General features: G+C 34.1%; 1 protein-coding gene across 2 annotated transcripts in view; it reads left to right on the forward strand.

Annotated features, from left to right (window-relative positions):
* Positions 1 to 26,884, forward strand: part of TLL1 (tolloid like 1) — a 341,130-nt gene that overhangs the window by 239,245 nt on the left and 75,001 nt on the right. For both annotated transcript variants that reach the window (XM_069105652.1, XM_069105653.1), the window contains 5 exons: positions 5,318 to 5,513; positions 6,810 to 6,935; positions 7,794 to 7,954; positions 13,750 to 13,930; positions 21,606 to 21,731. In XM_069105652.1, coding sequence (XP_068961753.1) covers positions 5,318 to 5,513; positions 6,810 to 6,935; positions 7,794 to 7,954; positions 13,750 to 13,930; positions 21,606 to 21,731 — 790 coding nt within the window. The remainder of the gene's footprint in view (positions 1 to 5,317; positions 5,514 to 6,809; positions 6,936 to 7,793; positions 7,955 to 13,749; positions 13,931 to 21,605; positions 21,732 to 26,884) is intronic.

A 26,884-nucleotide genomic window follows, 5' to 3' on the forward strand; every position in this document is an offset into this window, starting at 1 on the left:
AGCAACAACAACAACAAAAAAACCTTTCAGCACTTAAAGCAGAAGGAAAAGCTTGGAGACAGGAAGTGTTTATAGCAGTGACTTCGAATAAATGTAAATAAAGCAATAAAGTGAAATAAACATAGGGATTACATATGCCTGAATTGGAATTCCTTCTCTTTATACGCATATTAATTTAAATATGTTTAAGTCTGTTTTACTTTTTAACATTTCTATGCATTCTCAATTTTGGAATGTTCTGCTTATAATTTTGAGGCATCTGATAGTGATGAATGTTAATGATAATGATAATAACAGCCTGAACTGTCATTACTGTGGTAAAGTATCCTAGATTTGAACACAAAGACTTTTACCCTGTAATGCTTAGGCTATATCCTATTTAGAAGCAATTATTTTAAATCTTTTAAACATTTCCTGTTAAATTAAAAATAGTCTGTGTCAATGATAGGTCTTATGTGTGTGTATACACATACACATCTATATATGTTATATATAATTCATTCTGTTTGTCATATTTCATGAATATGTCATTTTCATGTGATGAAAACCAATCACTTGGTGGATAAATTATGGTTCTAGTTACACTGCCATTGTGAAACATTAACATTTTTTAGTCTAAGAAAGATCTTATGCCTTAATCCAAAAGAACCGAGCCCAGGTCCTTTGTGTAGAATGATTTGCCACACTGTCTCTACTTACTGACTTTTCCCTATATAAAGTCTTCCTTGATCTCTTCTTTCTTCACTCTCCTTGCTTTTCCTATTGAAGTAGGTAGCCCTTCCTCCTTAAAACTCTCATTTCACAATCTGTACTACTTGTCCTCTGCATTTAAACATTTTATAATATCATAGTTATTTACATACATCTCATCCTATTTCTTAATTATATACTCTTTGAAGGTAAGAACTGTATTGATTTCAGTTTTGTATTCCCAACACCCAGCCCGATGCCTGGCCCATAACAGATGTTTAGTAAACAATACACAAATAATACTATAGTTTATTTGTTGAGCAGCAACTACTGGGCAATTTAAAGTCAATGTAATAGCTGGAATTTGAGTTCCAAAGACTTAAAATTTACTGTAGGTTTTTATTTAAATGTCAGTTTTAGCTCTATAATAAACTTTCATGAAAATACCCCTTACTTCTTTTAGGAGATATTCGTGTACATATACATATACATAGATGTAACATCTGGCTTGATTTGTTCCCTAGATGTCAGACCACCTCCAGTAGTGTCTGTGTGCACATGTGTGCTTATAGCACTTGTTAAACAGCTCACATCTCTGCTACCTAATACTATTTCATTCTGTAGCTGCAGTGTTGTTTCAGTAGACTGCTGGATCTTCCCTTCAGAAACTATCCATACATAATAACGTATACAAATAAGATTGGATCTGTAAATAACCGTAAGAATCATTTGATCTTTATTGTAATTAATTATAAAATAACTATCTGTCAGATGACAGATGAAATTGGGCTTGATTGAAAGTTTAGCATGAAGTGGCAGTACAATGGAATAAGGAATTATGACATATGGATATGAATCTGAGTTTGTATGTTAACTATCTATTCAGAGACTGACAAAGGTTTTCCATAGATATTTCTTCCAGGATTACACTGAGTGCTAGATAAACTTTACAGGACTGCTGGTTACAGAACATTAACTACTGAAGAGGTTGAATATCAGGATAATGGAAGGAGGGATTTAATTGACAATGGATAATCAATCAGATGTGAAATTAAAGCACCCTTAAATTTTTCATTTGATTTACATATAATTTTCTGGGAATGGGTTGATTCTATGAAGCAACATGTATCATTAATTAAAACCTCAGGAGAAGAAAATGTTAACTGTTTAGGCTGTTATTTTTGTCTTTGGTTTCTCTTGGTCTGGGTATAATCTTTTGGTTTCATTTACTGATTCATTCAGCAAATATTTTTCACATACCTTCTTATATGAAAAGTCTTGGACTTCTCAGTAAAATTTAATGTGCAGTGCCAGTTCCTAGTCTTTATATGCATTGTCTTAAAAAAGTAAGGGACTAAATAAATCTAAGTTATTATAAACATTATCTGTCATGGCAAAGGCTACACCAAAAAATGGGCAAAAAAAAGGGTAGAGTGGAGACCCAAACCCAGTTTATTTTGGCCACAAGAATCAAACCCTCATATTATTGTTTATAATTTCAAAGGGAGTAATTTGCCTCTGGTATATAACAAGGGGAGTTCTAACTTGCTTTGCTTCCTAAATATCTAGTAGCGTGAATGTGTGTGTACATGTGTTTATAGAACTTAATAAGTTTTTCTAATCTCCACCAGCTAACAGCATTTCTTCTTGCATCATGAATGTTGTTGCTCTATTAGACTGCTGGGTCCTCTCTTCAGAACTCGAGATAGTAGTTCCTCTTACAGATTTGATCCACAGAAAGGAACTTCATATGGCAACTAGACATGCAGATAACCTTCATCCAATGATCTTTGACTTTTAAATAAGATCTATCCAACGGGCTTTAATCTTGTCACTGCTACATTAAGGCTTTTCTCTCCTTTAGTAATATATGAACAGCCAGCACTAAATCAACATTTTTATAATTTTTCACTAACAATACTGTTTTCTAAGCTAGCCCTTTGGCAAGAAGTTGCATTTTTTGGCAGAAATTTTGCTCAGTTGGCTCAATTCTTTTGCTTTCATGAACATTTTAAAGTATATTAACATATAGAATCTTGGCAGTCTTAAAAATATCATATTAGAAATTTTCCCACAATATCTCTTTACTGAAGACAACATAGAACTTCCTACTCTTTTCTGTATTATTCTGAATTCATTTTTGTCAGTTTAAGATACATGATCCAAAGTGTTTTCCCCTTTGAATACCTTAGTAAGTGTAAGAAATCAACATTATCACTATTAAAAAAGCATCGATGATGTCTGTAATTTTACATGACTGTACTTGGTCACTTCAAATTTTTTTTTCTAAGCAATCGGGGTTAAGCAACTTGCTCAAGGTTACACAGCCAGGTGTTTCTGGGTGGGTGCCAAGTGTCTGAGCCCAGATTCGATCCCCAGGTCATTCCAACACTGGAGCCAGTGCTCTTACTCGCTGTGCTACCTGGCTGCCCTGTGGTCACTTCAAATTTGAACTAGAAATTAGATTGAAATAAGACAGAAAGACTTTTCTATTCCTTGGCCTTGCTATTCTTTTTTAGGGAGATGGGTCTTCCTGACTCTAGGCCCAGCACTCTATCTATCCACTGTGCTGCCCCATTACATTACTTGATGAAGAAATTTGAGCTGTCAGAGAAAATATGTTGTGCCTATTTCTAAATAGTGAAATGATCTTTCATTGAAATTTATATTCTACATTTATGTGAGCACATAGTTGATGTATAATATTTATCTCATAGTATAGCTATGATTTGATAATTTTTTAACAGGGAATATATAGAATATGGTGTTGTACAATGAAGATGATAGACATTGCCTCATGCTGCAGAGATAACTGGTTATGCAGTGGATAGAGACTTGGGTCTGGAGTCATTAAGACCTGAGTTCAAATTCAGCCTTAGACTCTTACTAGCTGCATGACACCTGGGGCAAGTCACTCAACATCTGTCCCAGTTTCTTCAACTCTATATTAGGAGAATAATTATTGTTAAGATTAAATGTGATAATAATATTTCTGAAAAGGGCTTAGCATGGTGCCTGGCACATAGTTCACAGTATATAGATGTTTATTTCTTTCCCCAGCCTCGCATGGTTTGGTATCACTGTTACGCCTGATCATTTTCAGACTTAGTTTTATAAAAAGTGCTAACTCTCTTGAAATTATTGAGCTATTGGCATTTTCTTTCTGTTTCTCTAGGGTAAAATAGACAATAGAGTCCAGTCTTTAAAGCACACAAAATGTACCAGTTCAAGTTTGTCACTGCTGAATATAGTCAAAATTTGTCATTAAGAGGAAGGGTAAGGAGTGGGGATCTAAAGCCACTAAAACACAAAACAAAATAACAACAACAGCAACAACAAAAGCTGAACTTACAAGGTTTCACAAAACTTCATCAACTACCGTGTTTCCCCGATAATAAGACCTATCCCGAAAATAAGCCCTCCCCTTACTGTGTAAGATTCCTCTAAAATAAGCCCTCCCCCGAAAATAAACCCTATTGAGATTGCTACTGTAGTGAAGGTGATCCCCTGCACTACACGCTACATTACAGTACCCTCTGTATGCACCGTCCCCCCCTCCCCCCATTGAAATGCACGCTGTGCTCCAAGCTGCATCCAATCAGAGCTGCAGCAGTGAGCGCGTCATCCTGTCCTTTATTGAATTCATTATTGAATAAAGGTACATTTTTTGTTCACATTTACCTGTTTATTAAAATTGCTGTCAATGTTCATTAAAATAAGCCCTCCCCTGAAAATAAGCCCTCTGATGTTTTTCTGTCCAAAAAAATTGATAAGACAGTGTCTTATTATCGGGGAAACACGGTAAATATCTGACCTGATATTTTGCATTTTCTCCTATAAAAGAAATCAATCAAGTTTCCCAGAACTGTAGTAAAATAATAAATAAAATTAGTTTAAATTGAATCCTTATTAAATATAGACATTGGAAAGTCAGTGGTGGTCATATAATACACTAGTTCAATTATGACCAAGCCAATTAACGGTAAAGTTTTTCATAGATTTAAGGAGAATGTAATCCCATATTATCAGGTAAACTGCAAAAAATACTACTGGTTAAGGAGTTTGTTTCCAACATTTTCTGGAATAAAAGTATGACTTTGTTAAAGAAATAAAATCATTATAATACTTTTATAGCTTTTAAGTTATTTCAGGCCATGGGTATTTTGACCAGTTTTGAAGTAAATTTAAAATCATGGCTGTCATTATTTACAAGTCTTTTTATATATGAAATAAAAAAGAAAGAAAAGAAAAACATTGTTTCATAGGAGAATCTTTTTTTTTTTCTGTAGAGACCTTTGAGATCTACTTATCTCTTAGCTTTGCACATTTATTGAAGAGCAGTGGATAAGAGGTCATTTTTCAGTTTACAAAGTATAAAGTAATTCTGAATACCCATAAATTCTTTCAGTCATATGTACTCATTATTACTGTAAGCAAGGTGAAATAAATATATACATATTCACATATATGCATATACATAATCTTTCATACTCATATATGTCCATAGGCATAATATATGTCTGTTACTGTGACATTGGGAATTATTTATGCATCGTCATTTTCATAGAAATTCTTTTCTCTAGAAATGGTCCATACAACTAGCAAAAAAAAATTTTCCCTATTTCAGATTGAAAGACACGATAGCTGTGCCTATGACTACTTGGAAATTCGGGATGGTTCCAATGAAAATAGTCCTTTGATTGGCCATTTTTGTGGTTATGATAAACCAGAAGATATCAAGTCAACTTCTAATATATTGTGGATGAAGTTTGTTTCAGATGGAACTGTTAACAAAGCTGGGTTTGCTGCTAATTTTTTTAAAGGTACACATCAAAACTATTTTTGGCTAAAAAAGATTTTTCCTCTCTCTCTCTCTCTCTCTCTCTCTCTCTCTCTCTCTCTCTGTCTGTCTCTCTGTCTCTCTCTTTGTCTCTGTCTCTGTCTCTATCTCTCTCTGTCTCTGTCTCTCTGTCTATTTTTTGGAACAGAGCATTTTGTTTTACTTTGAAGAGCAAAAATTTAGTTTTTCTCTAATAGACATCAGAGTTCAGCATGCGCAGGAAAAGGGAAAAGCTGATTCAGTTCTTTTTTCACTTCACAAATATATCTGAACTTTGGGCAAGTCACTACCCTAATTGCCCCTCTAAAAAGCAAAAAATAACAACAAAAAAAAACAAACACAAAACAAATATATTTGAAATGATTTTGAAAATACTTGTCTTTTCCAAAGTATGATGTTTAAATTTTCCTTATTTACCATTTTCATTACTGCATTTTCATTTATATTTGTTGTTTGTTATTTTATGTTTTTGTTATCTATGCTTTCATATGAAAGAAAAATGGAAGAAGAGAAAATGGAAGTGTCTGTTTTTTGGAGCACTTACACATTCAACTAATATAAAAAGATTTAAACTGAATTAAAAAAAAGAATTTAGATCAGTGAGTAGATTTTATTTATCCTTGCTACTGCTAATTGCTTTTAAACACATTAGCACAAATATTCTAGATATTACTCTGCAATTAACATTCAGAAATTTTGTAGTTTGTGGGCTTTTCTTTTATGCTGGTGTTTATTATTCCTATAGTATCAATGAGATCAAAACCTAGGATTTGGGTGATTTTATTAATCTTTTTTTGAAGATAAATTCAGGAAAACCTAGATTCATTCTTTGGGAGATAAAGTGCCCTTTAAGTGCACTGTTATGGATTTCCATTCATTCTCTTATTTATTTATGTATTTATTGCAACATTTATTTATGCATTTATGCAACATTTAGTTTTCTGACACCTAAATTCCTATAGGCCATCCACAAAGAAATTGTTAAGCAGGGCTGCAGCTGTCAGTTGTTTTGGATGAAAGAGTTGATTTCCCTAGTTCAAGTTTTAAAATGAATGCCTTTAATTCTATAGAATATATTTTAATACTATAATGATGATATATATGTATATACATATATGGTATTTAATTTCTATATGTGTATGCATTTATACACACATAGATATATAAATATGTTTATATATACATATTTTTATAAAGCATATTTTGTTTTCAAGGCAACCTCATTAGAAATGAGAAGGATCATGATAGGTTATTTTATTATTCTCCCTCTTGTCTATAGAGGAAGATGAATGTTCAAAACCTGACAATGGAGGGTGTGAACAGCAATGTATAAACACTTTGGGAAGTTATCAGTGTGCCTGTGAACCTGGCTATGAACTTGGGCCTGATAAAAGGAGTTGTGAAGGTATGTGCTCATTTCTAAAATAAACAAATAACTCACACTGGATCAAAATCACATTTCATATAATTTGCTAGATATGTGAAAGTAGGGAATATTTGTTACCTAAATCTGCCTCAACTTGAAATTCAGTAGAGTGCTTTAAATTAGCCCTGTGTTGATAGCCTTATGAATTATACTGCTTTATAATGTAATTCTTTTAGTATTACAGTGTCTATACTTCCTGTAATGGGATTTAAGATGAAATCATTTTGTACCACATTGTTGTTGGCCAGTGTACTTGTGGAACTGGGACGATGTGAATTAATTCTCCGTATTATCTTAACACCAATCAGGACAATCTCCAAGCATGGCAGCCCTGATGCGTATATGGGACAATTTGAGTTGACTTTACCCCCAGGTGGATTAATGTGAGATTCAACTCTGAACCTTTTGATCAAGAAAAATAGGCAGAGCATGTGGACTGGTACTCTTTAGAATTAGAAATCAATAGAAGCATCAAGCATTTATTAATCACTCATTGTGTACCACATGCTAGGCATTGTGTTAGCGATACAACGTTAAAAATGAAATTGCCCCTTCTCGAAGAGTTTACATTTTAATTAGGGAAACACCACCACTATACATAAAATGAAGAATGAATATAAGATAATTGGAGAGGGAATGCATCAGTAGGTGAAGAAAGACTTCATAAAGTGATTCACACTTTGATTCTGTTGATGCAGATAATTACCAAATTATTAGGAAGCAGAGTATTTGTTTTCAGTGAGGGAATGTAATCAGTATATTAAGTGAGAGCTTTTAAAGGTGGTTTACAGGAGCCTTGAGAAAAAGAAAAACCTCTCTTTTTTTCTTCTTTTTCAGCTGCTTGTGGAGGACTTCTGACAAAGCCCAATGGCACCATAACCACCCCAGGCTGGCCTAAAGAATACCCTCCCAATAAAAACTGCATTTGGCAGGTGGTGGCTCCAATCCAGTACCGAATTTCTATGAAATTTGAATTTTTTGAACTAGAGGGCAATGAAGTAAGTAAAGATTAAATTTCTGAAGATATTTTGAAGATAAAAAAAATTGGACTCAGAGGTCCGAGATACAATGACTGCTCTTTATTATTATATGGCTTTGGATAGAACACTTAACCTTTCTAGGCCTCAGTTTCCTCAATTGTAAATTGTAAAATTGAAGTGTTCTGAGGTTACTTCTAACCTAGATATATGATCTTAGGAAAAATCAAAATTATTTGTTTAAAATAATAGAAATGAGCAGAGTCTCCTCCTCTGCAGATTATTTCTAGCATTATTTTTGGATTTTATTAATACTGGCTGAATGTTTTTAAACTTTTTCTGGGCAATTTTCAATCATCTAGTGGTAGCATTTTTCTCCCTATACTTAATAAATATTTTTGGTTTATTAAATAACCGTGAAATATATGGGCCTAGGTTCACTTTTTTTTTAATTTTTCCATGAAAATAATTAACAAAATCACATTGGTTTAGTCAGGAGAAAAATATCCATTTCGGGAAGTTGGTATATTTTTATTTGGTAGATTGTGATTCTGCTAAACAAAGGATGTCTCAAAGTGGGAGTGCACATGGTAACGTGGTTAAGATGTGAAGGTAAAGTTAGTGCTTTTTTGTGTTTATTAATACTTGTGTTTTGTTGATGATACCCTTCAATCTTTAATCATCTATTTCCCAATAGTAAACGTTCAATGTTCTAATCCCAGTGGATTACCTTGTATCTATTCTGAACATATAGTTTATGTGCCTAGTTATTTACATGTTGTGAACTCCCCTCTAAAAGCATAAAGCTCCTTGAAAGCAGGTTGTTTTTGCTTTGTCTTTGTATACCTAGCATTTTACACATAGTAATCACTTGATAAATACTCCATGAATGACTGGCAGAATTGAAAAAAAAATTATTCTATTTGAAAATGTTTGGGGGGAGGAGAAAAATAGTAAAAAAAAAAAAAAAGATTAAAAAGCACATGAACCTTTTTCGGCCTGGAGGTCCCATAGAATTGGCCTGGAAATGAAAACATTGAGACACACAACTTTCAACTTGTTCTGAACATTGAAGAAAAAAGACCAGAGTCCAGAGAAAGGAATATGTACATTATTTTTTAAAATGTTTTCTTCATTGTTTCCTCCGCAATCTTCATATTCCATTTATTTTAAAAGAGCCACATCCAAGCATTTTAATGCAGTGGCATTTAGTTGATGTGCTAAATGCATGGGTAGTATAATTCAGTGGTTGCCACCAAATAGCTACTACGATTTTTTTGTTATGAGTATTTTATAATTTATGATCCTAAATACCTTCCTTTTCTCTCTCTATTTCTCTACTCTTCATATTTTTTTTATTCATTTTGCTTTCACCTTTTCCTTCTCCTTTGTATATGCCTGTAATGGTTATGTAACTGGAGTTTGAGGATCCTTTTGCGTTGGCAAAGGTAGCAAGTACTTAGCACTTAGTAATTGATCAAGCCTCTGTTGGGGAAATAGAAGCTATGAACTCCTATCTCCTGTTCCTGATGTAACAGGAAGAGGTTGGCTGAAACAGGAAGAAGCTATTGCTATGCATATATAAGGAAAAGCCCCAGGAAGGGACAGTCAGAATTTCTTGGGACCAGCATCTGGAGGCAGAGCAGTTACAGAAGAGAAATGAGAATTGAGAACTGACTCAGAATTTCCTGAGAACTTGTGGTGGTGGAGCTTCTTCTGAAGAGGAGCCCAGGAGGCTGAAGAGGAGCCCAGGAGCCCAGGAACCCCCTGCCCCCCCTGCCCAGATGGATAAGGTGATTCTGATTTTTTGAACAAGCTGCAGAAGACTGAGGAGGCATGACTGGGATGCTAAGACTTTGTCTGTTTGTGGCTTGGTTGGGCCTTGAATTCCTGGGAACAGAAATTGTGAAGGATTTGAAATGGACTGGACGCTGTGAACTTCAGTGTGAAGCTGGACAATGAACTGGGAGCTGTCTGCCTCAAGTCAAGATGAAAAGACCTCTCCATGGGTACTGAGTAGTAAAGAAATTGTAGTTTACCCTTGACCTAGGGGTGGAAGGTCTGTGTATTTTCTAATGATTTGTACTTAGTGATTAATGATACTTAGTAATTGATTACTGAATAAGTGACTGCTTGAGTTAATTTAGTGTGCCCCATGAGTGGAAGACTTTGACTATTGTACTTTGTGCTCCTTGAGGAGGCAAACCTCCCTAAGGATGATTGAATGATTGAGTTACTAAATGATTGTTCTTTGTTCAAAACTTTGTGACCACTGTAGTGGAAACTATATGGCCATTTTCTGTGATAAGTTGTTGTGAATGCTATATTTTGATTATCTGTGATAAATTGTAATATTGTAAATGCTGTACCTTGATTTCTGTGAATGTTTTGCTCTGATTTGTTATGGAATAAATAGAATGTTCACTATACCATGTAATCAGAACCTTAAAAGCTGTTCACAGTAGCGTTTTTCTGGAAAGCTACTCGTGCACAGCATTACAATGCTTTAGTATCTTGAATTTCTGCTGATGATTTATTAAATTTTATTATCTTATGGAAATGTTCCTTTTCTTCCTTAAATTAAAAATGAATTTTTTAAAAGAAAAAACCCAACAGCTTGAAATGCTTTTTCCTTAGGGTAGCTTAAAGCCCAATATCTGATACATTTATAGGATATCCTACTCTAGCAATCTGAGTAGTTTATGTTTGAAGTATTAATTGTTCCTCTAGTATGTTGATGGGTCATCAATGAATATCTCAACACATTAAATCTTCAGCTTCTGTGCAGTTTTTGCCTATACTCTCTCTGATAATAGGATCAGAGATTTAGAAATAGAAATGAGGCTTATCTAGTTGAACTACTCAATTTACAGAGGAGGAACCTGAGGCCCAGGAAGATCTAATTATTCTAAGTATTATGTGAAATAGCTGAGATTCTAACCTGTGACCTAAGACTTCAAATCTAAAATCCTCTCTAAAAACTCATGTTTTTAGGGGCGGCTAGGTGGCACAGTGAATAGAGCACTGGCCCTGGAGTCAAGAAGACCTGAGTTCAAATTTGGCCTCAGATGCTTAACACAAAAAGTAGCCATGTGACCTTGGGCAAGTCACTTAATCCCAATTGCCCTCCAAAAAGCAAAAAAGAATTTAAAAAACTGCCCCCCCCAATAACTCATGTTGTTTTCCTCCACACATCTATATTAATCACAAATTTTGTGAGAATTAATTGAAATGAAAAATTATTCCATTTGGTACAAATCCATTGATATGCTTTAAACTTTGATTAGTAAAGGTTGTGGTTTCCTAACCAATAATGTGATTTCATGAAATTTTCACCCTTAAATAACAGGGTTTTTTTTCTGAAATCTATTTATAACAGGTGACTGATATTTTGATTCCATGGATGATACATGAATCAAAGGAATTTAGAAGTTTTAGGGGTGGGAGTACTTAAGGTAGAATGTTTCATACAGAAATGATGTTAGATACTAAAAAGTATTATACTATTAGGAGTAGTAGTTCTTTCATGAAAAGGTGCTTTGCTAACCTTATAACACATCCCAGTGTTTCTTAAATTATAATGACATTACTGTGTGAAAAAATTTATTCCATTTAAAAAATTTATTTATTTACCTTTAGTTTATAATATTCAGTTTCAAAATCCCTTGAGTTTCACATTTTCTTACACTCCTTCTCCTCCCCCTTCCCCCTGGCATGCAATCAAATACCTTCACATTAAACATTAGTTAGGTTATAAAGAAGGATTATAACCAATGGAGTAAACAACAAGAAAGAACGGACAAAACAAGACACAAAAGAGAGAGAGCAAGTTTCAATCTGCATTAAGACTGTAGTTCTTTCTCTGGGTTTGGATAGCCCTTTCCATCATGAGTCTATTGGAGTTGTCTTATAGCCTTGCATTGCTGACAGGAGCCCAGTCTATCAAAGTTAGTCATCACAGATATGATGTGTCTGTAATTGTGTACAAAGTTCTCCTAGTTCAGTTTATATAAGCATCAGTTTATATAAGTCTCTCCAGGTTATTATGAAGTTTGCCTGCTCCTCATTTCTTATAGCACAGTAGTATTCCCTTACATTCATATAGCACAACTTGTTTAGCCATTCCTCCATTGATGGGCATCGCCTTGATTTCCAATACTTTGCCATGTGTGGGAAATTTTAACTAAATACTGTGTATTTTCATAGGTGCATAACTTGAATATAAAATAAATCTGTACTAATCAAAACTTGGCTTGTACAATTTCAGACGAAAGTTAAAACCTCATTTTGCTTTCTTTTTCTCCTAACCCAAAAGAGAAGCCCAGTACCAAATGATTGCTTTCTAGTTCATGTTATAATTGAAAGAAGCTGATTCTGTTTCTAGCAAGGTATGCTTTCTACATGTATACCTTTGTTCTATCTTGTATTCCCTCTTTGTTAAAAAATAAATGCTGTGATATTAAATAGAGGAAATAGTTATTTTTTCTCTAACATCGTTTTGCTTATTAAGCATTATCCTCGCATCACAAGAGCCTGACTTCAGTGGTAAGTTATATGCCTTGTTCAAAGGCATTAAATACACCTTCATATAATAATGCTCTGTGTGGAATTAAAAATGTACAGTAAGTAGAGTTACTTTGGTAATGAATCACAGAGTCATTTGTATAAGACTTAATTTAAAAAACCAATAACAAAAGATACTTTTCATTCACTTAACTCATACTATCCATGTGAAATCAGAATATCTGTAGTTGTAGCAGGACTTCTCTGAAGGACAAATAGACATTCTACCAGTTAATTCAAAGAAGATAAATAATTAATGTGAATTTCAAGTTAAAGTTATTTTATTGGATTTTTTTTAAAAAAGATGTGATTACAAGCCATGGATTTGAATTCTTAGAGGGAAAGTGTCCTGGTTTTTACCACCTTCCATGTTTGTGACTTTTAAATTGAAAACCAGTAAAGATACTAATTCCACTCTGGTTCCCTTAAACATTTGTAAAGCATCCCTTTTCTTCCTTCCTTTTACAATGTTTTACTTCTTTTCACTAAGCTATCATTTATATAGTTGGCATTTTTATGGTGCTTTAAGATTTGCAGTGTACTCTTCAAACACACCCACACTGACGTACATATACACATAACATATGTGTGTATGTATATATATATATTTTATATATATATATATATATACACTATACACACATACACACACACTTGCACAGACACTCATTTGATCCTCAAAACTGTGAGGTGGTACAATTTCAACAGTTTTACAGGTGAAGGAATAGACTGAGAGAGACTAAATGGCTTAATGACTTGCTCATAGTCAGGCAAGGATTTGAACTCAGGTCTTCCTGACTCCAACTTTACATTTTATGCAATGGTAAGTCACACATTCTCTCTGCTTCAGTTTCCTTAACTGGAAAATGAAGGGGGTAGGATAGATGACACTTAAAATTAGTCCATTCTATCCATGATCCCATGATCATATGAAAATGATCCCTTTTCTGAATTGTTTTCCCTTTAGCTGTTAGCTTTCAATTTTCTATGACAAAGATAGGCAGAAAACTTAGGATGTCGAAAGACATTATATTGTGGTAGAGTCATAAAGGTCAGTTCAATTGGAAAAAAATAAATATTTTTAAGCAGTTGTCATGTAATAGGATTTAGCAGTGGTATGTTACTGGAATATAAAAGTTTCTGGAAACAGAGAAAAAAAAACCCAAAGTCCCTGATTTCAAGGGTCTTTTATTATTCTCTTCTAAAATGCTTTTTAAGTTGACTGAAATGAAGACTTTTCACCCCTACCACAGGTTTGCAAATATGATTATGTGGAGATCCGAAGTGGATTGTCCTCAGATTCCAAATTACATGGCAAATTTTGTGGGGCAGAAGTACCTGAGGTGATCACTTCCCAGTTCAACAATATGAGGATTGAATTCAAATCTGACAACACCGTTTCTAAGAAGGGTTTCAAAGCTCATTTCTTCTCAGGTATGGAAAGTGAGATGATGGTGGGTATAAGGAGAACCTCTAAAAAGATAAGACCAGGTGTCCATTATCATCCATTTCGTTTTATGTACTTAGCCAGGATGACCTAAGACTTGGAATTTTGACATATTTAAAATTGTCTTTTCTTTATTGGAAACTAATTGCTCCCAAACACATGAACATCACAAAATATCTACAGCATTGTAAATGTAGTTTTATTTTTTTCAAGGTTGTCTATTTACCAAGTAGCATGTTATAAAAAACTTTTTTACTTTGTTTTAAATTTTTTCTCTCCCCTTCCCTTCCTCTCTGTTTCTCCTTTCCTATCCTCCCTCTTCCCTCTCTCTTTCTTTCTCTGCACACACACATATATACTTAGGTGTATATTAAATATATATAGAGATAGAATAATATATTGCATATTTTATATACTAATAGCTAATATTTATAAAGAATTTTAAGATTTGCAAAGACCTTTACAGATATTACCTCATTTTATCATCACATCAAGCATGGAAGGGTGGTGCTATTTTTACCCCAATTTTACAAATGAGGACACTGAGGCACCTAGAGCTTAAGCAACTTGCCCAGGATAACATAGGAGTAAATATAGAAGGCCAGGTTTAGACTCATGTCTTCCTTACTTCAGGTCCATTGCTTGGTGCTATCTAAATATGTGTATTATATATATATTTGCCATGCTGAATATACATATTACACATAATTAGTTATAAGATTATACTTCATTTTTCTTAGGGCAATATGAAAATCAATATGCCTCCACTGATCTCACAAAAAATTTATAATGTCTAGGGCAAGTTTTGGGGTATAGAATTGATAAAGTGGTATAGTGGATACAACCAAGCTTAGAGCCAAGAATTCCCTTCAGGAAGACTTCATTTTAAGTCTTACCTCAAACATACATATTTATATGATGTCAGGCAAGTCACTTAACATCTCAGAACTCAAAACAGTTCTCTGAAACTTTAAGTTGAATTGTTCTTGCTGGGATGCTTCAGCAAAAGGAGTTTTCTCATTAGAAGTCCCCTGTGCTCTTGAAATGTTAGGTTCACAACAACATTTAAAAAAAAACCCAACAGTTTTTATATGCTCCACTGAGATACAGTTTATAAAGTTTACTCACTATGCATTTTCTGACTTGCCCTCCTTCTTTCCTTATTCTTCCCATTAACCAACTTTAACCTTAATTTTTTTCCTTTCTAGGTATTCATCAGCTATTTTCAAAATAGATTCTTAGTATTTTTGTGTAATGAGAAAGTATGCTGTCTGCAAATGTGGATTATAGTTATGTTTACACATTATTTTTATGCAGTAAATTCTCCAAGAGATAGTCTAGCTTTAAATTTTCTGATGGTAAGCCTTATTATGATCATGTCATCTAAACTGTAAAATATGGCTTTTAATGTGTTAATACTATAGCATATTTTAAAACTTGTTAATTTGGGTTAAGCTTTCGAAAACCTGGTTTGTAATCTTTAATTCTGCCCTTTCTTAGACTGTGACAATAAAACAAACATTATGTATTTTCATCTGATAGTACAGATAAAGAAAACACATGCAAATATGCTGTTCCCCACTATGTCTATGGAAGGCTTTTAATCGTGTCATCAATTTGCTCTTTCACTATAATTGACTGCCTACACTTGTCAGTTAAGTATAAACTGTGTTCACTTATGTTCATTATTTGAGAAATATTCTTCTTTTGTTCAATTTTAGTTTTAATAATTATTTCATCTATTATAAATCCACCTGGTAAGATTAATTGGTAGACACTAGAAACCATTCTAGATAATATGGTCATTACATAAACATATGTTAGCTACTCCTGCAACCTCAAATTTTATGTCCTTCTGGTAGTAACATATGGTACATCTGTTGTTGCCCTTAGCATATTCATGATCCAGAAACAATTTTATTACTAGATTGTTGGTTTGCTCATTCTGAAATAATCATTAGTATTTTATTATTAATGTTCTTTACATGAAGTATAATACCATTTAGCAGCATTATTTAGATAATAATTTCTGAATCAACAACTGCCTAAGACTGAGTAGTTCAATTCCTTTCCCATTAAATTTTCAGGGAGGCTTTGGAAATTTGTTTCAGAAATGAAATGGGGACAAAGCCATGTTGTTATCGTTTTCTTTTTTTTTGGAAGGGGGAAGGCAGGGAAATTGGGGTTAAGTGACCTGCTAGTAAGTGTTAAGTGTCTGAGGCCAGATTTGAACTCAGATCCTCCTGACTCCAGGGCCAGTGCCACCCCATTGTTACTGTTTTCAATGAACGTTAAACTGGTTCACATTAAAGTTAGGACTCAGTTAATTAAATATTTCATTGAGCATACCAATTATACCTACTATCTAGAAAATCTTAGATCAAAGACCAGGAAGCATGTCAAACATCTTCTCAGGGAGGTATAGATCAAATGTGTCAATACGTTTTGCTTATATATACTTTAATGATAATGGGATTCTATTTTTCTTTCTTTTTAATAGGTGGGGGGAAGTGAAAGGGAAGAAAAATGTGAGTTATTGAAAACTTAAGGAAATAAAATAATAATGTGGTTATTATAGTTAAAATCTTTTGTAAGATTCAAATAAATAAATTTTAAGAATTTACTTTATGAAAAAAATGGTTACTACTTAGTTTCCCTGCCTTTTGTACATTTTTTGTTTTATAAAGATTCTAAATTGTAAGATCCATATGATGATTTTTTTTTAAATTTTATTCTTTTTTAATATTTTATTCTTAATAAGGAGTATTAAATAAAGAGACATACATCTAGGTCTAGATTACTTCAAACAATGACTCCTCATGAGATGGTCACATTATTTGAATTCTCATTACATTATTTCCTTTGGGCTTGGACCAACTATCATAGTTTACACAAAAATAACTTTAAATAGTGTGAATTCATATGCAATGACCTGCATCACAGACTTCCATTATTCACATTAAACAGGATTCATTATTTTTACTAATTGGGACCTACCAGTGCTAATATGCATGCATATATGCACATATTTAACATTTCAATAAGTCTATGAATTCCTCAGTGTGGGGACCCTCTTCAGTGGTACACATAAAACTGAGTCACAGAGTCATTCGCAATAATGTGCTTCTAATAGTCCTCTGTATATGACTTATTCAATTGCTGGAGGCTTTCCCCTAGGTCTTTTAACATTCTATAGGTATTAGTGTGACATTCAGGTTGTTCAACTGGTCCAAATTTTCCAATAGTAATTTTCCTAGATGATAACTTTTTACACCTTGTAACTTGCTGCAAAATACCCCCCATCCATTTCTCCATTTGCCCTTGGGATCATTTGTAATTTTTATTCATGATGAGGCCACCTCTTCTGTTTGCCTCTGCAGTGAGAACACATCTTCCATAGAGCTTCCCTGTCTTCTGGTTTCCCTTGTGACCAGAATGATTATATTGATATGATTCATTCCCTTAGTCAACTCATTTACTGTTGGCAAGGATCTCATAATTAAGGCACCAACAGTTAAATTAATATTTATAGTTGATTTAAACCTATTTTGTGCTACTTTGCCACCAGTATTGCTAAAGATAATAAGGGTCTATAGACAATAAGTTTAAGAACCGTTATACTAGAGGAAAGAGTAATTTATTGGACACCATGAGAATTGTGTGAATTTGAGCAAATCACTATATGTTTCCAAGTGTAAATTTCTTCATCTGAAAATGATGGGGTTGCTAAGGTTGACTTCTAATTTTTCAACTCTTTAATTCTAACCCACGCTTAACTTTTGTGTGTCATGGTCTCCTGTGGCAGTTTGGTGAATTCAGCCAATGAATCTTTTCTGATAAGCAATTTTTTAAATGCATAAAACAGAATACATAGTATTACAGTGGAAAGCAAGTACATTGAAGTAAGTTATCAAAATATTAAAAACTGAGTTTACAGGCATTCCAAATCAATGATCTTCCTTGTTTGTGTACTTCTTTTGTTGTGTGTTTTTTGCAACAATCCTATAATCTCATCGACTACGTCTAGTATTTATATTTGGATATGTGATTTTAGTAATTCATTATATAACCCACTTTGGAATGATGTGTTTGGCGCCTTGAATTCTCACTTCAAATCTAGCATAAGTTGCAATAGACTTTTCTAATTAATAGAATTGGACTAGGGAACTTTTTTGGTGTTGTGGTTGGGAGATGTTTTACTGAATGCTTTCAAGTTGACAGTTGTTGTTTTTTCCAACCCTGAGCTTTTAGTATTTGAGTACACACTTATCTCTGGTTCTATCTTGGTACATGTTTTTTCCCCTACAGATAAGAAAGCTACCTGCAAATAGGAAATATTTATTTGTATTTTTGAATCTTGCTAGAATTTGCCATATTGTGTACATATCTTTCACAGTCTGATGGTTTCTGAAACTCTCGGAGGCATGATGATAAGCCTCTGATTGGTAAAAGCCACTTTCCCCCCTCTCAAGTAATGGATCTTTTCTTACTAGAAAAATAGAGGGAAAATGTTCATTCAAAATTAGGAGGCTGATTTCCAATTTTTAAAGAATAACAAATGTGGGGGTGACTAGGTGGCACGTGCCAGTAAATAGAGCACCAGCCCTATAGTCAGGAGGACCTGAGTTCAAATCCAGCCTCAGACACTTAACACTTACTATCTGTGTGACCTTGGACAAGTCACTTAACCCCAATTGTCCAGCCTTCCCCCCCTCCAAAAAGCAAAGAAAAAAAAAGAATAACAAATGTTTTTATTCCTCAGCAAAACATTTGTTTCTGAAACTAATATAGAGCTCATCTTCTCCCTTCATTTTGAATGTGCAAAATGGAAGCTGGTATATACCATGTGCTGGAGGCAACATGGCTTTTAGAACATGGAAAGATTGATTCTCAGTGTATCAGGGAAAAGGGAACCTATTAAATGTATGTGGTGAAAAATCTTGTATTATTACTACTGTATATCATTATATAGTATATTATTGTACTCCTATCTATTATTACTATGACAGTCAAGATGACAATAATAATTTCAACCCACAATCTTATATTCCCTTCTAATTCACACATGTATCAAAGTCAGCTTTGATGAGTAAATTAGAAAACAATGAGTGAGTTTTACATTTAATATCAACAGATCTTCACCATCACAAATCATCCTTTGGGTGCTTAAAAAAATAGTTCATCCTGTGCTTATTGTTTATTGATTACCTTTAAAAAAAAGCATTTGATTTGGCAAAACCAGTACTTTTAAAACTTATAAGGTGTTTCTTCACTTAAAAAAAAGAAACAGGGGGGACAACCTCATTTAGGGATCTTCTGATTGTTAATATCAAATAAGAGCTTAAAACATGGAGATGTATACGGATCTAACAGAGTTCAGAGCAAGTAGATTCTCTTAGGATGGTGAGATCTTCCAGATGTTCTTGTTTGGGGATTGAACTGATTACAGAAAGCTGTAAAACATTTTCTTGCATCATAAATGAGATTCGTAATCATTCAAAAGTTTGACAAGACAAGAAAAATAAAGTGGATGCCTATCATCCAAATTATAATGTGCAACCAAATGGACAACTCGTAGAACTCATCTTTCATTGTATCTATGTATATTTGTATTATATGTTTATTTTATATATGTCTTGAATAGACACTACAAATGGGCAATGGCTAAGAATTAAACAGTAGGAGAAAAGAGGGCTGGATTGCTTTTGAGAAACTGCAAAGTTTATTTTAAATGACTCCTAAGCTTCTCCCTAAAACAAAACACCCTGCTGTTTGAACACTAACATTCTTTTGATGATGTTGCATGGCTCTGGGTTATGGACATTGCAGCCTATAAAGATTTTAAATTGAGGATGCACCTAAAAGACAATTAAATGGCATGTGATGAATGAATGAAAAAAATTATTAAGCACTCATAATGATCCAAGCATGTACTCAGTGTTAAGAATACAATATAAGCAAGTCTTCAAGGACTGTTTCATTTTAATGGTAAAAGATAGTGGATAAAGAGGAACTATAAATTGGATTGGGTAAACAACTGGTGGTATGGTTTGGAATAGGTGGAGAAATGATATGAAGGTCTGGTTCTGGGCAAAGTAAGGTAAAATATTGCCTAGCCCAAGGGTAGAGTACAAATGGTTCCATTGTGAGGCAGATGAGAAGCATGGATATAGAGCATTTGATTTAGCAATTTTTTCAACATTGATACTTCACTTTGGAAAATTATTTGGTTTTGAACACTTCTTTATTTTGTTTGATTTCCATAGTGAGCTTGAAAAAGGCAGAAATAGTGGTAATCTATGTAGGAAATGTTTCACAAGTGTTTGAGGATTCTGTAAGGTCATCTAATACTTTGTCTCCATCATAGCATCCAAATTTATTTATAAATTTTATATTGGCAATGAAATAGTCCAGCGGACTGAACTAACTTTGTGAAAGTAATGCCATGTGATATAAATTAAGAATGTCAGAGGTAAAAGGGTGGATTAGGTCTTAGCTATTTAGTAGCTCTTGCTTAAAAATTTCCATCCTAAAATATATATTTATAAATGGAGCCAGATTTCCATAAAAGAGATGTTAGCTTCTAGTTCTTACAGTTATTCTAACCTCCAACAGGGATTTGATCTTTATTTTCTTTTCTGAATATGGAAGTGACAGAAGTCTGTGCGATATGATCTTGAATATGTATATCAGAAACAGTCTGCCAGTTCTGATTTTAATGGACCAGTCTTACTTGAATTGACAGCTGAATGATATTGAATGATGACAGCTGATGCCACTCCCTGGAATCTAATTTGGAATCTAAATGGAATCCCTGCTAATCTAATTTGACATTTTTCCCTGCAGTGAATTTGTTAGCTGTTTAATGTAGCTCATATTTCCTATCCTAATCTCTGCTTTACTTTTTGTGAACTAAAAGCCTATTTTAGAAGATTAAATTGTTAATGAACAAGACTGCCAACAATGTGGTAGATTTGTTTAAAATACATAAAAATGGTTTCTTCTTTATGTTAATCTAACAATGCCATTTCCTGTCTTGGCATGTTTTGAAATGTCCAGATTCATTAAATGTTAAGTACATTTGTGAAGCTGTTGCAAACAAAATCAACTATAAAAGGTTTATTTATGTATTTTTGACTGGATGATTTTAACAAAAGGAATTTACATGAAACCTGGTACCTTGTTTAACATAAATGTTTTTGTATAACCGTGGCACCATATTTGGAATTTTTTGTTTCTTTCTTATATTTACTGAAACTGTTTCCAAAGCATTTTCCCCCAGATAAGTCAAGAGTTTAATTGAGTATGAGTTTGGGAATAAATAGAATTGTTAAGTCAGTGACAACCCCCAAATGAGAATTTTTTTTCCCTCTGCTCCAATTCTACCTCAGTCCTCTCCACTGAGGAATGGATATAAGTTATTTTTACTAGTGTGAATTATCTCAGTGGAAAATGACAGACTATTCCATGGTACAAGGTTACAGGCTCAATAATGAATGGGTAAATCTAAGGTACAGCAAAAAGATACTGAGAACAATGAAGTCACTGCCTCAGTTTGCCATTTTCTGGACTAAAATAACTACTAACTGATTTTTTTTTCCTCTGTGACAATTATCATGTCTATTCTTCCATGTAATACTGTCCTATGCATCTCTTTGTTAGACAAAGATGAATGCTCTAAGGATAATGGTAGATGTCAACATGAATGCATCAACACTGTAGGAAGCTATGTGTGTCAGTGCCGAAATGGATTTGTGCTTCATGAGAACAAACATGACTGCAAAGAAGGTAAGTAGAGGCTCTTTCAGCTAGCAGATGACACTAGCATTATAAAGAACTTGGATATGGCAAATATGTCAGAAATGTAACTCTAGTGAACTTCAGTCTATAATCAAACTGGTCTTTCCCCCTCCCAACTTCCTCTGGCATATTCCTTGGGAACTTCAAAATCCAAATAAATATCCTTGTCTTCTCCATTCTGTAAACTCTTGAATACTTGGACCTCTATCTTCATGATCTTTTAAACCTCTGTCAGAATGTTAACACTTCAGACTTTACCATTCCTCAAAATGTTCAACTCTAAAATTCTCCTCTCTGGTAACAATGTCCTATCCTAACTTTTTTTGTCTTATTCTCCTCATATATGTTATTTGTCCTTAATTTTATTCCATTATATTCTCTTAAATCTTCCCATCTATCTACTGTGTTCTGGCCTCAATTCCCTCTTTTCCTAGTCTTGGCTTAAGGATTAGCCATTTCAATAATTCATCCTTCCACCATTGACTCCTTTGACCATTCAAATTTCTTCCATTCCCAGCTTGGTTCCTAACTCCTGAATCTCAGTAATCTTAACATCTTACCGCTATGAAACTCCTCACAGGATCATAGACTTAGAGCTAGAAGGAATCTTAGCATTCATGTAGTCCAAAATCTTTATTTTATAGATAAAATAACTGAGGTACAGACAGGAGAAGTTATTTGCCCAAGGCCATTCACTTAATAAGTGACAGAAGTTGGATTCGAATACAGGTCCTTTTATCCCAAATCCATTTCTCTCTACTGTAGCAAGCACAATGTCTTCGTGAGTGACTAAATTGACTTCCATGGTTGTTTTTGCTTTTGCCCAGCTATTGAGGGGAACAGTTCCCTAGCTGGAAAAAATTCAAGCAAACCTATAGGATGGGGCTAAACACACATCCCCAGGTATAAAGACATATATATATATATATATGATCATATATGATCATATAATGTAAGTACAGCAAATTTAGAGAATGATGTATTTAAAAAAAAACCTTATTGCATGCTTCATAATTATTTGAGTTAACCCTGGATCCTGTCTCTCATTATTAAAATTGTTGTGATCTTGGTTTTGACCTTAATTCTGTTTTAGAAATTGCTTAACAACTCTCACAGATTGTCTCTAGACAAGTTTTCACATTCTTCCATATCAATTATTACTTTTTTCTTGCAATGACTCTCCCCTACCTAACCAGGACCTTCCAAACTGACCCCTTCTATTTTTCAAACCAAAAAGATACAGTTCAGGACAATGGAAGCCCTACAACCACAACCAGTACTGAGTCTAACCCCAGCCCCAACTTTCTTGTTTTCAACATCTGTCCTCTCTGTATTCCCTCCAATTTCAGAAGAGAAGCTAGCTTTCCTCTTGGCCAAGGCCAAACTCCTACCAGTAACCTTAATTCCACTTCCTTTCACCTCCCTCTTAACCTTCAATCAATCATTCCTTATCCATGTACCCTCTTTTTATTACTCCTTCCCCTCAGCCTACAATAAGCTCAGCTCTCCTCTATCCCTTTGCATCTCCCTAATTCTCTTGATCCCACTGCCTTCTTAAGCAAGTATCCCTCCCACCTTTTTAAAAAATCCCCTTCTTTTTCACTGCAAAACTTGTAATAAGTATACTGGTTGATATTTGCTGACTTTACTTTAGCACTAATTTATTCTTCAACATTCTTCAACCTGGTACTCACCAGTGGCTAAATTTCATGGCTACTACCCTCCCTCTAACTTCACTGACTTCCTTGTTGAATCTTGAATCCCATAACCTTCATTCCATCATCATTATGCTTAACCTTTTGTAGCATTTGATACTATTGACCATTCCCCACTTTTGATTCATTTTCCTTCTTTTGCCTCCAATCTGCTTACTTGGTAACAGGAAAATAACATCTCAAGCCTCAGGCTTGAAGCCTGATCTTTTCAGAGCTATATTTGGGGGTCTGTAACTTTTCAGTTGTTGGTGTAATCTGGAGAGAGGTGTGATCACTAATCTTCTGGTCTTTTCTCTGGTCTTTACCTATGAAGGTTCCCTGTTCCCTTGCAGCTACAAGCTACATTCCTCTTTGGTTCTAGAACCGTAGCCAGGTTCCCTGGTCTCCTGCAACCACGAGTTCTAGTGCTTTTCTCTGTGTAGGACTGCAACCAAGACCACTACTCCCTTGTGACTGACCACTACTCCCTTGTGACCCCCACCCCTTGTGAGGCACTCCTCACTTCTCTCTGCCCTGGAACTGTGACCCAAAACTGCATATGGGAAATAAAGTTGCTAAATAGCGCCAACAAAGTCTCATTTCTTTCTTTCTGACCACTTGTCTGATCCCCTACAATCTCTGGTTATAGGAGCTCCCAAAGCTGCTGCTACCACTACTTACACAGCCACTCCCAAGACTCATTGCTGATGCTACTGCCTCATGGCTCCAGGCAAGCCACCCCCCCGACCAGAAAAAATGTCTTACTGTGACATTTTGTTTCCTGGGCTGCTCTAGAATTTGATTGGAGACATTATGTTAAATTTGAATGGGAATGTTGGGAGATTTCAGCTGAATTGCTGACTCTAGTTGGCCATCTTTTTAAAATTTATTTTTAATTTTTAACATTCACTTTTATAGCATTTTGAGTTCTAAATTTTCCCCCTCCTTTTCTTCCCTCTCCCCAAGATGGAATACAATATGATATGGGCATATTGTATGTATATATATATATATATATATATATATACGTATATATATACATATATATGTACAGTCATATTAAACATATTTCCCCATTAGTCAAGTTGTGAAAGAATAAAAACAAAAAGGAAAAAAACACAAGAAAGAAAAAAAGAGAGAAAATAGGATGCTTCAATCTGCATTCAGACTCCACAGTTCTTTCCCCAGAAGTAGATAGCATTGCCTGATAGATAATCTAGGTAGATAGTCTATATAGATATATGGATAGTCTTTTGGAATTCTCTTACATCATTTCATTGCAGAGAAGGGTCTGTCAAAGTTGCTCATTGCACAGTGTTGCTGTTACTGGGTAAAATGTTCTCCTGGCTGTGTTTTCTTCACCCCACATCAGTTCATTCAAGTATTTCCAGGTTTTTCTGAAATCTGCCTGCTCACAATTTCTAATGTAAAAATTGTACCATATTTCACTGCATCATCATGGCACATTTTATGGCAAGATTTTTGCAAAAAATGTGGGGTGTGACTATTATATGAAGCTTTTTAAAATTTTGCTGGTATGATTTAAAAATCATTTATTATTAAACTGCCTTTGTTACATGATTAGGGTTCATGGAATACCCATGAATATATGTAAAAATTAGAAAGATACAAGTCTTACCATGTCATGTGACTTTCATATGGAAATTTCGCCTGCCCATAAGCTCCCTTTGCACCATATTTCTTCATTGTGTTGAGTGACAATACTGTTAGTACTACAGTTCTCTGAACAAGCCAAGCCCGTTGACTTTTCGAAATATATGGACAATGTAAGTTTTCTGAGAATTCTAGACTCCTAACTCACAGTGCACAACAGATAAATACATATATATATATATATACATATATATATATGCCACTGGAGAATACATTGGTGCTCAGTTTACCTTTTAAGTGGCATGATGAATACAATTTACCATGTTATGTTTATGTGATGAAAGGATGTAAAACAATTTTTGGACTGAAAAAGCAGGGTGTGACAATTATGTGGTGGTAATGATTATGCAGTGAAATACAATATTCCATTACATTCATATATCACAATTTATTCAGCCACTCCCCAATTGGTGGTCATTCCCTCACTTTATAATTATTTGCCACCACAAAAAGAGCAAAATATTTTTCTACATGTGGGCCCTTTTCCTTTTTTTATGATCTCTTTGGGATACAGACCTAGTGTTGCTGTATCAAAGGGTATACACAGTTTTATAGACCTTCGGGCATAGAAAAAAGAGAAAGATTTTACCAGGTGGGGACGAAGGAATACATTACTAGTACGGAAAGAAGCCTATGAGCAAGTCAATCCTGGGAGAAAATAGTTCAAGATCTTAAAGTGAAGTAAATAGTAAACTTGGAGTTAGGAAGACTTGATTTTGCATTCTACCTCAGATACTCACTAGAGTATCTGAGTAGTCCAATGGTGGGGAACCTTCCTGAGTGCAGCCTTTTGACTTAGTCCAAGTTTTACAGAACAAATCATTTTATTAAGGGGATTTGTTCTGTGAAATTTAGATTCAGTCAAAGGGCTGCCCTTGAGGCTCTAGAGGGCCACATGTCACCTTGAGGCAACAGGTTCACCACCTATGGACTAGTCACTAAGCTTCCTTGGGATTCAATTTCCTTTTCTGTACCAAGAAAGCTGAGCCTGAAAGAAAACTGCTTTTCATTAAAGAAATTACTTTTACATCTTTTGCCTAAATCCTCCAAAATTGTTTATTCATTATCATTTTAAAACTCTTGGATGGAAAACTAAAGAGCTGAAAATATTTTGATGTTGAAAAATCTTTCATCTGTTACAGTACAGATTCAGTTGTTCATTTTGAAAAATTATTATTATCCTCCGCAACAGTAGTAAAGTTCAACAATCAGAATAAGAATAGTTTCCCCATGATAACTAGTAGTGTAGTTATATTTTTAGATGTATAAAGTAACTGGCTTTGATATATCAGTCTTTGAGGTTGAAATAAAAATCATATTTTGGTATTCATTAGCAGAAAGTATAACTTAAAATTATAATTCACTTTTCTTCGTTTTAGTATTTAATTTTTCTCCAATTACAATGTAAACAATAATTTTTAACATTTGTTTTTAAAACTGAGTTCCAAATTCTCTCCCTTTGTCCCTCCTGACCCTACCTCATTGAGAAGGCAAGCAATTCCATATAGCTTATATTTGTATAGTGATGCAAAATATGTCCATATAAGCATGTTATAAAAGAAAACATAGATTAAAAAACTCAACAAAAATAAAGTAAAAGTATGAATATATGTCTATATTCAGACACCATTAGTTCTTTCACTGGGGATGGATAACATTTTTTATCCTAAGTCCTTCAGAATTGTTATGGACCATTGTATTTATTAATGAGAATAGCTAAGTTATTCACAGCTGATCCTCCTAAAATATTGCTATTATTTTGTACCCATTACA

This window comes from Petaurus breviceps, unplaced genomic scaffold (genome assembly GCF_028583685.1).
Source record: "Petaurus breviceps papuanus isolate PSGF00001 unplaced genomic scaffold, PetGlider_PUasm1.0 76, whole genome shotgun sequence".
Taxonomy (NCBI): domain Eukaryota; kingdom Metazoa; phylum Chordata; class Mammalia; order Diprotodontia; family Petauridae; genus Petaurus; species Petaurus breviceps.